Raw genomic sequence first — 16245 nt, forward strand, 5'->3', positions numbered from 1 at the left:
AAGGAAGCCTGTTTTCTTTCCTTGTGTGTGTGTGTGAGAGAGAGAGGGGAAGAAACAGACAGAGAGAGAGAGAGAGAGAGAGGGAAAGCATGAAAGGTGTATGAAGAGAAGACAATAAAAGATATACTGTATGACTGAGGGATAGGTGAGGAGATTGTGTTTGGAAGCTATGAATAGTCACTGGCTGAGCCGAGACACACAGACCCATTGTATTTGTCTGTGATGTGTGTGTGTGTATTTGTGTGTACGTATCTGTTAGCAGACAGAAGTCTCTTTGTGAAAGTGATGCTGTTGCAGAGACTTGATTTATCACTCTGTGTAAGCAGGCCATATGACAAATTTATCAGTCCACTGTGACAGACCATCATTAGCACATGGTGGCAGATGATCCAAACACAGATGGATGTGTGTGCATCTTTTCAGAGATTAATCCATACCAATGGAATAGTATTGTTATTATACTGGTGCTCACAATTAGTCATGTTTTATTGCCGTTTGGATTGTTTTTGAATCCATTCATTCACTCTGTTTTGTCTACATTCTCAGAGAGTCAGGGGAGGAGGCACATGGGGATTTCAGTTCTCAAACATAACTGGCACCAAGCTGTCTGATAATCAGAACGGAATTGACATTTTCTCTCACTATATTCATTCAGAAATGAGCTAACATGTTCAGGTTAGCCTGCTGGGAAATGGAGGTGTTTTTGTTTTCTGTGAGATTTATTTCAAGTAATTTAAGAAATATCTCTCTGTTCTGGTGTACTGATTGTGCAGCCTTTTTTTCTGTTTATATTTTTTATTAATGAATACCAGCAAGTTCTGATTGACTTAGTGTTGCCTTGAAATGTAAAGCAAACCTATTTTGAGCCACTGTTTTTGCTTGTCCAGAAAAAAATCCCTCTTCATAATAACCTTTTTTTTTACTAGAAGAACCTGTGTAAGACTATATTTGCACCAGCTGCAAACAAAACACTCAACCACATACACACCCAACAACAAAACATCCAGCATTTACAAAACTAACATTATGATTATTATTATTACTGTTGTTGTTGTTGTTGTTGTTGTTGTCATTACAAAAATCCCAGAGGAGCCAGTGATATATGAGAGTCTTATCACACAAAAATGTCAGTCAGAGAGGGCGCCAACTGCAGCTGCATGAGCAGCAATTTTTTTTCTCGTGTCCTGTGTTCATGTACATCTGCATGTCCTAGATAGATAATGATGAGGCACAGTGGAGCACGACTCACTCAAAGCGTGGGTCAGGAGTAGCTGGTAGGCATACCAACAGAAAGAGATGTTTGGTTCTATGACAGGTGAGGGGGAAGAGCTGAGATGAAGAGCAGAAAATGTTAAAAGATGAGTGCCAAGAAATGGGCAGACAGATGCTCAGCCTGCAGAGAGAATAAAACTGTTCAATTTTCAATCATGGTGAAGAAGTCTAGGTAGATAAGGTGAACAGAATCCCTTTTCCAAAGCAACTGAGCAGCTTCTGAGCAAGGCATTTAAGTCCCAGCATATGGTTGTATGACTAAGCTCAGCAGCTCATAGGTGTCAGTATGTATTAGTTCATCTGTATGAATAATAAAGCATGCAGGGTGTTTGTTGACTCAGAGGTCTGAATAATAATAATAATAATAATAATTAAAAAAAGCCCAAGCTGAGCTACAGGTCTGACAATATCCTAAAAACTAGGAAGATCACCCGTTACCATCTAGAAGTCAATGTTAGGTCTGAAAGGTTAAGAGGGCAAAGAGTGCGCATGTGCATACGTGACATGCATTAGGTGTGAAGCGTGGAGCGTTGGTTGTAGTTGCCATAGTAACTGGATGTTTGCTCGTATTAAAAGAATGAACTCCGACTGAAGAAATTTAAGGACTCCACAGCAAGATAGGAAACATTACAACAGCGAAGTCTCCTGCAGCAGATATTGGAAAGAATTCCACTCAGCCGAGAATCCGTGATACTTTTAGTCATTGTGCTCCTTACGACCAAAGTAAGTGCTGGAAGGACGTAACGCAGGTTGATTTGCACAGACACACGTTTAAATGTGGAATTGTCTTTTTTCTGAACTTATTTGTCCTGTTTAATTTTAATGTTGATATGCACTCCTCTGTGACCTTAAGATAAGAACATTTGAAGGACAAAGTTACTTTAAATGTTTGCTTCATTATTATTTTGAAGCAGTTTGTGCATTGTGCAGTGCATCTGTTATCAATACATATTTCAAACATGGCTGGTTGGTGCCTAATCACTGCTTACCAGCTTAACCTGTTAGAATGAAGTAGTTAACTTGACGGATGATCTGTCAGTATCATTTTAGAACAATGTGGCGATTTAGAGTCAAAAACATGTAAGTGCAATTGTCATCAATTAATCGTTATCAGCTAAATGCCACAATTAATCCTGATTAATTTTTTTGCCAATATCGCCCAACCCTGGATCCAACCCAAGGGCTCTGCAGCCACAACATGATGTAAACTGTAGCAATATTCAAAATGGTGAATCTGTCATTTTGCATGCATTGTTTATGTTAGACTGACATTCTACCTTTTTCTGTGTCCTTCTTTGACCACTTAAGCTCAAAAGCACCTCCAACAAATGCTGCAACAGAACATTGGAGGACTGAGCCATGGCTTTCAGCCATATCTACAGCCTCCCGGTGTGTCTTCTCAGCAGCTCAGGATGTTGCATCATTCACAGGTACATTACAGCCCACAATTCAGCAAAATATAAGACGCTTGTGTTTTCATAGGTGAGGTGAGCTATTTTGGACCTCGATTGCAGATTGTTTCACTGACGGTACAGTTATAAAATATTTACTGATAACTAAAGACTGTGTATTGGTTTGATGATTTTAGTTTTGTGAAGGCAGCTTCAAGTACTTGTGTGACTTGTGTGAACTGGTCAGTACTCACTAAAATTTTAATACAACCATCAGACAGGGTGCCTGTATTTATGCAGGGATTTAGCCAAGGATGGTGTCTAACCAGGGAAAGAAAAACTTGAAGCTCAGCATGGTTACTTTGTCAGCAGAGCCTAAATCCGAACTAATCTAAATATGAGTAACAGGGTAGAGCATGGGTTGTTGTCACTCACCTGGGATGGCACCCATCCGTAACTCAAGGCAGTCACACCCTAAGGTTAGCCTTCCATACTCACATCTAAACCAAAGACAATGACATTTATGCACTATTTTCAGAAGCTCTTTGGTCAGGTCAAGGCTTTAAAGCTACTTGGATCATACTAGGTTACTCTTTCAGTAACAAAGGCTACAAATGTTATGCAGCAAATGTCTGCAACATGTTAGATTCTCTCAAATCCAGGTCATTATCATTCCAAAGGTTTAAGCGAGGCAACAGGACTTGTAGAGTTTCCTTGCAGAAGTTTCACTGCTCCTCCGAGCAGCTTCATCAGTTCTAACTCTTTGGTGTTGAAAGACCTGAGTGGGGGGATACTAAATTTGCACGATTGCAAGATTTTGTGTAACTATAAACACAGATCATTAAAACCAACTCACAAATTAAATCACTACTTTTAATTAGCTGGTAAGGAGGGCTGAAAAATTCCCCCCTCTGCAGGCAAATTATTTACAGAGAAGAACTGTTTTTGTACTAGCCTGGAAACATGTTTACTTGTTTACATGTGTACTTTATTTAACCATTATCAGAGCAACCTCAAATGTTAATTTAAGCAGCTATATATTCCATGTAGTTACTGCTAGGATTTAAACTAGACAAAAGACTACTTTATCTCTTATATTTGTATATAACCAGTTGAGGCAATGAAGAAGATCAAGATGATCTACTTTCTTCCAAAGAAACAAAAATAAAACGTTCATGACTTAAGACTATAGAAAGATGTGTTTACATAAATGTGTCAGAGATTTCTAAAAGTCATCGTGCTTCATTAGAGAAACCCAACAAAACAAACGTTTCTGAGGCAACTTTTGTCAAAACACTCCACATGTCTACATACCACTAGGGGCAAGACTGAGGGAGACATGCAGAAATATCCAGTCTTTCTCAAGGTGCAAAACAGAGAGCTTTCCATAAGCCTTACATATAAAACAAGTGACAGCCATAGTCCCAGTATGCCCTAAATGGAATGATGTCCCAACATCTCCAAAGTTCGTTTGGCTACAAATATTCTACAGTAGCTGTCACTTCATCCAGGAGGGCCAACAGTTGGAGACGGCAAGGCTGAGGTGTCGTGCGTGGTTTGTCATTGTATCCAACTGGGTATCCTGCCTCTGCCTCTGTTGGCATTCACAAATAATTGTCCTCCACTTTCCTACTCTGCTCTGGTAAACTGCTCTGACATTCAGGGAATATCAAAGCAGTAAATGGCCACGCATGCCTAAACATACTTTCTTCCCATCACTGCTCAATTTTTTTCTGTCTTTCCAATGCTAACATACGATGCACACATCTATACACAGCAGAGAGTATTTTGTTTTTCTACATTATTGTGCACGAATCAAAATAAAATCTACAACTACAGCCGAGTGGAGTTGTTAACAGTAGATAGCAGCGGTCTGGGGAAATCAAACATGCAGTCTGAAAGTTAAAGTTTGAGTGATGCAACCAGGGAAAGAGTGGATCACAATAATTTTCCTGTGTGGCTATCATCCAGTGCCCCAGAGTGAGCCATTTAACCTCCATCTGCTGCAGTGGAGCTGCTCTGTGGGCATCACTAGAAAACAGAAGTTTATGGTCAGCTCCAGGACATCTGAAACTGTGCACACACATGTTTGTGCACATTTGTTCAGGGAGTTAAGCTGGGCTGGCTTTGATAGGTTCAATGTGATATGATGGTGCAACACGTCATCTTGTTTGTGGACAATAAAACTTGTCCTGGTGGTTATGATGAAAAGTAAGGCATCACCTGAGTTAAAACTATTAATCATACACGTCTTTACCAAATGTCACAGTAATCGATCTGATGTTTGCTGTTACATTAAAACATAATTGTCAGCAAAGCTACAGGATGATCAACACCAAACAAGTCCATCATGTAAGAGCAATCAATGTCTCTACTAAAGTCTGGGTCAATCTGCCAGTTAAATGTTGAAATATTTAAATAATAAATGATGATGTGAGGTTCATATTAGATGTTTTGTGCACTATTGATGAACCAAAATCAATTATAGAAATCCAGCACTAGTACTTGACATCTGATCTGCAGGAAAAAGGAAACTTCAATCAAACTATCTAAATTCAGACCCCTTCTCCACCTTTGTTCTCTGCAATGGCAGAATTACAGCAAAAAAATGACAGCTAATATCTCATCTATATAAACATGATTTTGCACTCATACTACAGCGGAACAGCAGCAGAATGCTAAACGATATTCCATGACATTTGGATAATTGAAGTCGTACTTCCTATGGTAATATAATAGCCAAGATTTTCGTCTCACAGTGAGGTGGTGTTTACTCTAACTGCAGGAAAATGGTTTTGTTTCTTCATCTTAGACACACACACAATCTTTCTGACCAGCATCTCAACAACAAATTATTATGGTTCGCAGGGGAGAAATAGACGAGAGATCTCTTCTACAACAGATTAAAACAAGATGTTGCCTTGTCTGTACAATCAGAATCACCAGTGGAAATGGTGCACCAGCCTGATTTCCAGCCCCACATGCAGCCACAGATGAGGGCAGACACACCTTTATCCAACTGTTTGCTGTCAGCACTTAATGTCTCAGTTATGAAACTCAACACATTAAACTCATTCTCCATTTACCACAACTGAAGGTTGCACTGATAAACAGTGCCGAAGCAGCCATTATGGCTACAGGACATAATACCATACTGAAGTGTCATTATCAGTGCATCTGTAAACGATCATCAGCAGTGATTCCTTGAATCATCAAATATAGAAAATAAAAGTTGAATGACAGAAAATAAAAAGAAAGGAGGATAAAAAGGTGCCCAATTGAAAACACAAAAGCTGATCATTAAAACTAATTGAAGTTTATAAATGAGGCTTTGATCAGTCTATTATGTTGATACCTGAAAAGAATAATGTTGTAAATTAATTAAATGACATCTCTTACTCACTTACTTAATGAAGTCTGAGTGAGAAACGGTTTTCCACAACACGTCCGTTTACATGATAAAGGATCTCTCAGAATACCTAAACCTATAATATTTAAATCTTTCCTGGTCTCCATAGGTTTAGCCTTTCTGGTGGGTGACTTACTCTCAAATAGTTTCTTTAATTATGTGCACCTTGGAAAGATTTGAAAGAGTTTCCAAGCTGTCAAATAATTACCATCTTATAAACATATTCAACCCTATTTGCCTAATGGAGAAAATGACTTCCATTCTTTGACTTCAAAAGCAGACAGGGGATAAATACTTAGGGAAATGGGATTGTTATAATGATTTAGACTTAACTATATTACTTTTTTGTTTGAACCTTTTCATATGCATAAATGTGCCTGTGCCATTTTGTTCTTTTTAAATCACTGATTGTGCTATAATGTTGCCGCCCTCATCTGTTCTGATTATACAAAAACTGGAAAGATGTAGCATTTGACATGGTAAATGACATGGACGCTATTACACCTATCATACATACTGTCAATTATATTATAATCAAGAGAAAACCCATTTTGATTTATGTAACACATTAACACACACACATTATGTAGCGTTCATTCTTTATGCATTTGCGGCCTGTGGTAAAAGAGCACAGTAAAATCTGAAGCAATCATAAAAGAGGAGCGTGCCTTTGATGTTCAGATGAAACACGTCTTCTTTAGCGGAAGGGCTCCGTTTTTTACTCTCTTTAACACACACACACACACACACATAATAAAGTAGTTTTGTGTTGCATCATATCTTAAACACAAGCCTATAAATATGAGAAGCATTATTTAACAGCATAATAAGTTAGGTTTGATATACTGTCGATATAGCTTACATGGCATATCGCAGACGACAAAAAAACAATAATTATAGCTCTCTTCCTTTAAATGATCAGCTAGCTGTGCACTGTGCATGCACAGTGTGAGGTGGTGAAACTGGATGGTTGGAATAATTGTTATATGATTAACTGCATCTGTAATTTTTCTGCTTAGAAGAAATCCCTTATCTGTAATAATGTCTGTAGGTCTGATTCCGCGCAGTAATCCAAAGTTCATCGGTCTCACAACATTATATTATTGGGTAAGATGTACCTAAAGCTATAACTTTTTTAATGTATTCCTGATCAGAGTCTGTAGAATCTGTTATGGTTAGGTCAACAATTCTTTTTATATCGTTCAAGCAAACACTCAGCATGACATTATTAGCTGTGGATCATGGCTGTCTTGCACCACACCTGCTTAGTGAACAAGAAAGGTTAGTTGATGTTGCCAAGGAAACTGATTCCACTCAGATGTTGTTTACAGGCCACACATGGACCACTTGTCTGAACATTAAGCACCAAAGACATAATGATATGCAACGTTAAAACATGGAATACAGCAGTAAGCTTTCTTGTTTTATGATCTTTGGGGAAACCTATAAGTTCAATAGAGACATGCATGATTGAACAAGAACATTTCTGGCTGCCATTAAAAAAAGACTAGCATCATTCAACTGTTAACATGTGGTCTTCATTGTGTGTTGTAGAGATATTTTCTACTGTGGTCTAAATTTAGATTGCAAGCAATGCTGGAATGTACTCTAATTCCAGCTGCCTGTTCACGTCAGGAAATTTGTATAAAGTTGTTCTATAACAGAAGTTTCTAAATGCAGACATTTTGACTTTATTAGGGGGAATGATGAGGGGCAAAAAGAGAAGCAATTCATTATATTCACAATAGCTCACTTCCGTCTAGGTGTCCCATTAGTCATTCAAATTAGCTGACACAACAATAGGGTCCAGCTTCACAAAGACATCTGTAGTGTTATGTTTGTTTTCTGCTCTACTAAAGTTTTTACCGGAATAAAGGAAGATTTATTTTCAGTCAATCACATTTTAGTGCTCTACAGCTGTCGTAACCACCAGTGAATCCAAATGACAAAAAGATGAAAACATATTTTGTGGTTTTCCTCTAATGTTGCATAATGTGCGAGAGTCAATTTGTTGGAAATACACAGAAGTGAGGACATGGTCAGTGGTTTTCTTCTACAAAGGAAAACTATCTTGAGACTCATAAATTAACAAAAGCTTAGATTTCTGCTCATGTTGAGAAGCAGCATCTCTCAGCTGCAGCTGTTTGATATTTTGTTGTATAGCTGACTGGATTTCTTCTGTTTGATTTATTGTCTACAGAATAAGCCTCTGCAACACCCACACAGGATGTTAAGCAGCCACCTGCTGAGTAATATACCTGTGTGCAATACACATCTTTATTTAGTGCAATAACATTTATATTTATTTAACCTTTATATAGCCTATTTATAAGTCCACCCATACCCTATAGTTTTTTATGCCTTGATAGTTGTATAGATTGCTTTGATTTGATTTGATTTGATGGGTGGTTTGATGAGGTTGTTTGGTCATGTGTTTTTTAAGTTAGTTGTTTTTTTTTAACCTCTTCCTTTGCAAGCACCTAGAAGAACCTATGATGGTCTGCACCTTAAGATACTGTGACAATGTGAAAAGCCCTGAAACATGGATCCTACTCCCTACGTATACAAAAGGCTTTCTTTATGCAAACTTAATGAGTAGTAGAGACACGGTCAGGTATTAAACATAATTGTGAAACATACACGTTCTTTAGTGTTTGAGCAAGCTGAGAATATGTGTAACAGGTGAAACACCAGGAAAAATGGTTCACTTAAATAAAAAAATGCAGCCTATGACAGCAGAGAGCACATTAATACATGCACAGCTCATATTCATGCTTCATATTCTGCTGTTATGGTTGTGTACACACATACTGGCATATACACCAAATTAATCAGAGATCTATGGTGCCTGCGTTCTCATTGTTTTTTTAAAAAAGTCAAGTCAGTGTTAATTACCATGTGTGCTATACAGTAGGCATACATTCATACATACATACATACATTCTTTTCAATACATTGGCATCTTTAGCATCTTTTATGACACAAAGGGCTGTAAAACTCCAACAAATACAGTGTGGGTGTGTGTCACTTGTTTTCAGTGGAATGAATAGGCTCCATGAATATCATGTCTAATAGTTAATAGGTAAGGAATTCACATCATATTCACAAATTTGTCTTGCCTTCTGCTTTTTAACTTCTAATGCTTCTTATAGTTACAACTAGTGTTGTGAAGGACCTGACAAGCAATTAAAGGTTGTTTTGAGTGTCTGTTTCTGTGTCTCACTGGTCAATAATGTCACCTTTTATTCACATGCACACACACCAACACACACACACTCTACCTTCAGAAGCCTTCTTTTCCATAATGGAAATCACAATGGCTGCTGCTGCTGCCTAATTTAACAAGCACTAATTAAAGGAAGATTAAAGCCATTACAATTAGCCAGACAACAAGAGACAAGAACAAAATATACTCTTTTGCATTCAGGTGCCATTTAAACAAGGTTTTTATGAAACCAGTCAGTAAAATGTCTCTGTGTTATTATATAATTCATAAACAGTCACCTTTTTTACAGCCAAGATTGGTTTTATGTGCAGGTTCAAAAGTGTTGAAATATGAAAAACAAACAAATGCTGAAACCTTCTCCCACCGGCTCAGCTTACACAAATGCCTTGACATTTTATATGAATTATTCTTTATGACCACATGAAAACTCACTCAACCTGAGAACATATCTATCAGGGTGTCTGTGTGTGTGTGCTCAATGAACCACAGCCCTGAACATAATCACAACAGGCACTAAAAATCGGAGAGTGTTTGAACGGGAGAAAGTTGATCTACATATTCACAAAATCACAAGGTTTTTATACTGTCATGTATTGAATGGAACAGAACTAAATATCAACCAACTATGTTGGTCTTGCAAAAATAGATACAACTGATTATGTATCCAATGCGGCAGCTCTTAACTCTGTTCAGAGGCAGCCTCGCCATTTATACACTACATATTCAGTGATTGTGTTTTGAATATGGGTGTGTTACACTTAATATTGAGGCTGAAGTCAAGCAAATATCAATGTTACAATGTCACAAACACATAAAATCATGTGTTCTACATACACACACATGCTACACCTCCTGGAGACTAACCTGCATAACCACTGACCCAAAATATCATCTTTACAATCGAGGTGGTCACAGTGCACAAGGTAGATCATACACACAACCAACTGTATTTACCTTATACAATGATTTGCATAAATTCTAAATACGCTGTGCAGATTAATAATCTGCAGATGCCCGCACAGGTGCATGCTTTTGAACTAACATGCTGTGCTCTATATAGAGGCAACCTGCAACAAAAACAAAAATATCACTGAAAAGAACATCTGTTGCAACTCGGTCAATAAATTGAGCAAAAATAATCATACAAATTAAAAGTTGTTCTTTTAAACATGTTCAGTTTAAACCAACAGCTGCTGGTTTTATCTGTCAGTGTTTGATGCATTCACAGAATAGAGGATTTAACCGATTTCTCTCTGTTTAGTCCTTTATCTCGATTTGAATTTAAGTCGTAATTATAATCTAAAGTCTAATTGATCATACGTTTTTTTCTAAATGACCGTGTATTATATTAAAGAGTCATTTCTACAAAACTGTACTTAAGCTGAGTCATTGGAACCATGAGTAAAACCAAGAAACTTTATGCAAGAACAGTGTAAAACTAATATAATTTCATTAACTTTAAGTAGTATTACTTGAGTATAGTACTTCAGTATCCTAATGCTAAATCTGAGTGATATCCAAGGTAACAGCACATTGAACTGATTGCTGCATTTATAAGATTTCACCTGCACTGCCCAATAACAAGGCAGACTGATGATGATGATGATAATGATGATGATGATGATGATGATGGTTGATCGTAGGTGTATAAAGACAGGAAAAACTCCTTAATTCTACATTTCCCTCAGCCAATGTGAGGGTACACGTTGAGGAGACGAACAGTAATTTGGGTAATTTTTGCTCTGCACTTCTACCCTTTTCCTAAATGACAATAATTATCTGCGGAACACATCTGTAGGGTCTGTCATCCCCCCTCCCTCCCTCTCCTTCTTTGTGTGATCAAAGTCACCCATGTATCTTATCTCAGATTTCTGTCTCCTAAATTACTCTCCTTCACTCTGTTTCTACAGGTATCGCAGCTCAATTGTGTTTAAAGTCTTAAAAGTAATACCTTCAGGGTCTCCTAGTGATATAAAGGATTTTAGAAAGATAATTGATGAATGTATTTGATCACACGTTTCATATCAAAGGCAGACAGATCTTATTGCAGTTCTAGTCTTACTCAAACACGCATCTGTGTGTGTGTGTGTGTGTGTTTTTACTGACATAACATCATGTTGGTTTTTAAATTTAGCAGTGTGACTTTTCCATTTCAGGTTTTACATGCCTTAACCAGAAATTTGGACATAAAGCTGCTGAAGATAGTTATTGACCTATACCCTCAAATAGAAAAGTAAAACTACTATTGTTCACATTTTTGTTTTGTCTTGAGTCACTTTGTAGCACAGCGTGAAGCGCCTCAATCACATTTTAAGACTGAGGCATTTTGCCACAGAGAAAATTGGCTGAAATTCTTACTCACCCCAGTGTTTTCTCCAGTCGGCTGGCAGGCGATCCAACAATCTCCCCAAGAGTACAGAACATCTGACCCAAAAAGTCCTGGAAGAATAGCAGGAAGTGAGAAATGAGGAGGGGCAGAGAGGGTAGAGTCAAAACTTCAAAAACGAATCACTCGCTTATTTCACTCATTCTGTTATCGCTTCAGTCCATGCAAGCAAGAAAATTAGAAAAAAAAGTCTTTCACAGACTGATGGTTCATTCACATTTGCAGTTTGATAGTGCATCACACTTGTAGAAAAACAGAACACTGAAATTTGGTTTGACATATTCTGGATAAATGATTGATTATGTAGGTGTACTGTAACCGTATGGTATGCAACATTTAGCAGACACCTCTTTGACGGGTTGCTGTCAGCTGTGAGACAGAAATACTGTTTGTGATCTCCTCAGCACTGACACCATTCTTGTTTGACTTGTGAGAAAAGTTTGTTGAAATGAACCTAAATGCTGACATCACCTGTAGGGCTACACATAGTAGGAATGGCTAATGCAGTGGTTCTCAACTTCAGAAATTTCATTCAAAAATGAGATCACAGTCAACACAGAACTACTTAACACCCATTCAGTATTAAATATAAGTGTTTTTAAATGTACTAAATAAAACCTAAAACAACTTTAGGTAAGTATGAATCAGGTTTGCCCTAGAGCGCATCAGAAAAGGCATGCAAAGACACAAAGAAAAAGCAAATTAGGAAAACATTGTCCATTTCACAACACAGCAGCAAACAACAACAAAAGTGCAAGAGGAACCTAAAAAGTTATTCTGCTGGTTCATTTGAGTTGGCAAGCAATTAACAGAGCAAAGTGGTAAGGAATAATGTTAGCAGGATGTTTAAATAAAAAAAAACTGACAATTCAGCACTGATAAGTTATTTTAGTTTCCGTTTGCTCTTCTGCTGGAAAATTGATGATGAATTTAATTGTGTGTAGCATGACATACCTAATCATAATTTAACCTAAGCCCTAACACATAAGCACAGCAATGAAAACTATCCTTGAGAGATGGAACAAGCTATTTGAAGGAAACAAATGACAGAAGGTCAGAGTGAATCAGCCAGGAGCACCTAACCATGTTTAGTGCTTAGTAAAGTTGTATGCTATTATAGCACAATTTGTGGTTTGGAGGCCATGTAGTGTTGATGATGGGTTGTTTTCCACTGAACTTAGCTGTAACCCTAACATGTAGCATGTCACTTACAGTTTATTCAGTACTGTTTATGCCTAAATCTAACCTGCATGCAATGGGCTGCTTGTATTAGCAATATCTCTATTTCAAAATGAAAATGTTATTTCAGATATTCTGCAGCATTCCAATGTATTTTTCCACCAAAATATTCTACTAAAATGACCACCAACCCAGCTGCTGGAAACCATGTGTGATGAATTGTACAGAAATGGGAGAAATAGAGGATATAGAGACAAATAGCCTATGACACAAACAAAATGAAATAAACGGCAAAGAAGGGCCTTGATACAGAGTGACATGGGTTTAGCTGTAATAATGCGTTTCCCTGGACACAGTCTCTCTGTGTCACCTAGCGTTGTGCATGAGACTCAAAATCTTAATAGGAAGGAAAAAAAAACCTCAGTTAGTATTTAATTTCAGCATTGTCTCTTCAGAAGGAACACAGACAGGATGCGGGACAATCCAAACCAAAAGTCCTTAACTTTGGCCTTGACAGACAGGACACAATGAATAATTCATCAGCTGGATTTAGAGAGTTTCAATCAGTGAGGTCTCTGGTCTGTTACACCAGCTGATTCCAAGCATGTCCTGTAAGAGCCTGGAAAATCTCATCATCCTGATTGTGTTATAAAAACTACTGAAAGACATAAAGTAATATCTGTATATTTCTCTTCACATTGGTGCCATTGTAAAGTGCTTTGAGGCTGCAACAATAGTTCAAAGCTGCACAGATGGCTTTGCTCTCAGCGGTGTTATTCTGACGAGTGACACCATCTTTTCTCCTGAGAGAGGGAACATTTGTGTGAGACAGCAGCCATGCAGTGTCAGAAGTGAGAGAGATGCTGGGGGACCTACGTTGAGTTCTGCAGGCTTCCAGAAAAGTTGGGCGGCAGCAGCAACAACAACAACGACAACAACAGAGCACATCATATACCAAGACACAACACTATAACCAATTCCTACCACTGTCCAAGATGGCCAAGTGAAAGCGGAAACAAATCGTAATGTTTGCAGAACTGAAACTACAGGTGGAATCAAAGCAAGTGATGGAAGAAGGCAAAACCCAGTTATCCAAATACATCAAATAATCATTATTATTATGATGATGATTATTTTTGTCACATTTGTCAATGCTTTCTGTCACCATAGTTTCCAGGTTTATGACTTGAAACTTGACTTGTATTTTGGAGTGAAACAAAATAATCTTATAATGTAATGTGACACTTGGATTAAAATGGAAACTTATGGCTAAAAGCATCACTATCACAAAGCTTGTCTACATGAGTATATGGCAGAGTTAGAGCCTCTCAGAGCCACTACAACAAATGAAAAGTAAGACATCATAGATACTGTTTAAATGTCATATTTATAGATTACAACATACCATATGTAACAGTTAAAGTCTTAAAACAACAACAGTGTGCAAAGAGCAAAATAAACATTTGTATTTGGATACTTGTATGATCAGGCAATAAAAGGGCTTTGCTTTGTTCCATGTTGAAAGGACCATGCAGCAGGCAACACTTAACTAAAGCATGCAAGAAAAGAAAATCTAAACATTCCCATTGTTAGACCACTGATAAAAAAGAGTTTGGAATATATTCAATCAAAACAACCATACACCATATTATATCAAGCAGTATATTTTTTTTCTTTTCAGAGCCAATATCCAATTAAGATTTTACCTCCATTTATCTGTGGTTCAAGGTTCAAATATGTATCTGCACTCACATGTTTGGACAGGTCTGGGCTTTTGGAGTCAACATCATATCTAAAAGGAAATAAAAGGAACATAAAAAAGTAAGTAAATAAATCACATTTTAACATGTTAAATTGAGGACTGCTGTGTATGCTATGTCATGTGGACATCATGAGGGAAACATAGACAAGGGTGTAAATTCAGAATGGGTCGTGGAGGATAAAAAGAACTCAGATCTTAGTGTCTTTTCAGCCGTTACTGTTGTGGTGCAGAACAAGGGGTCAACAAGACCTTTGTCTGCTCTTCCATAGTAATGAGGAAGGGTCTTGATCAGATTTGCATGTGAATATAAAGCAATGAAAGTGAAGGAAATGGAGCTCTACAGGATGTACCAAGATTAAACATCAGATGAAACAATGGATTCGATTCATCTGGGACAAATACTGAGTGCTATCCTGTAGACAAAAAAAAAGAATCTGAATATTGTTTCACCCTAGTAATTAAAAAAAAAGGGCCTGAATATAGGAATTTTAACAATGTGTCGTGTTGCAGCAGGTTGTACTAAGGGTCACACTGTTGAAAGAGGTTTGACAAAAAGCTTGTTTTTGTGATTTCGGTTCAAATCTAAATCCACAGAAGAGCTGAAAATACTACAACATCACAGCTTATGTGCAAGATGGATTATTTATTTATTTATAACACATGTCAGAAAAACATGGAAAAGGATAGATGTGGTTGTGATCTACAATGAGAAGCTGATTTTATTGGGTTCATTTAAAAGTCTGTAAATAAAAAAAAATGAGAAAAAAAATAAGTTACCAGTATAACTGTAACAGCAGGGCTTTGTGAAGGAGCATAGAAGGTAGGAGAGAAAAATGATGTTGCTACATTACTCACAGGTCAAAGCGAAGGTTCTGCTTCTCCTCAAAAAAATAGTCCAGGATAAACTTTCTAACAAAGTCAGGGTTTAGAGTGTTGTCTATCACCTCTGTTCTGCCAAACTGTGGAGGGAGAAAACATGATGACTGTCAGGAGAGAAGCAAGACAACAAAACAGTTAAATAAATACAGTTATGCTTGTTTGCACTTCTTTTTTATGTCTTTTTCAGACTTTCTCCTATTGCACACGCATGCATTTACAGAAACCTGATTAATGGAGGTGCTGCTGCTGTGCAGCAATGGGGGTGTTTCCTAGTTCCTTGATCCTCACCTCTCTCCCACATTAATTACGGCAGGATAACTTGCTTATCAACCCCACAGAGAGAAAGAGATTAAGTTGAGGAAAGTGCGTAGACAGAGAAACTCCATAGGCAGACTAGGAGAAAAAAGGGTGTAAGGAATAAAACTGGGCTGAAGAGGTTATGAAGAGCAGGCAGATGAAAAGGGGCCACTACTGGAGTGGGAGCTCTGGATAGAAATGGAGGTGGGAGAGTGGGAAAAGAGTAAGAAGAGGAGAGGCGGAGGAAGGCATTCATTAAAGCTTCCTAATTAGTGGGATATTCACTCCCTAAGTGCCAAATGCAGGGAAATGTGCCAAGAAAATCCCTGGCAGACCCAGCAACACCATATGCAAAAAGGTGATTAAGAGTTTCACATATAAGATAGAGTTTACATACATTAATCATTTGAAGCCCTCAGGATTTATATTTAATCAAATATTCCA

At 37.6% G+C, this 16245-nt stretch overlaps 1 protein-coding gene across 1 annotated transcript in view; it reads right to left on the reverse strand.

The window, feature by feature from the left end:
• Positions 1-16245, reverse strand: part of LOC114435631 (copine-5) — a 93127-nt gene that overhangs the window by 48597 nt on the left and 28285 nt on the right. Inside the window, 4 exon segments of the mRNA XM_075353404.1 lie at positions 5225-5226; positions 11606-11737; positions 14616-14655; positions 15481-15584. Of these exon segments, the coding sequence (XP_075209519.1) occupies positions 5225-5226; positions 11606-11737; positions 14616-14655; positions 15481-15584 (278 nt within the window).

Source organism: Parambassis ranga, chromosome 5 (assembly GCF_900634625.1).
Source record: "Parambassis ranga chromosome 5, fParRan2.1, whole genome shotgun sequence".
Classification (NCBI taxonomy): Eukaryota; Metazoa; Chordata; class Actinopteri; family Ambassidae; genus Parambassis; species Parambassis ranga.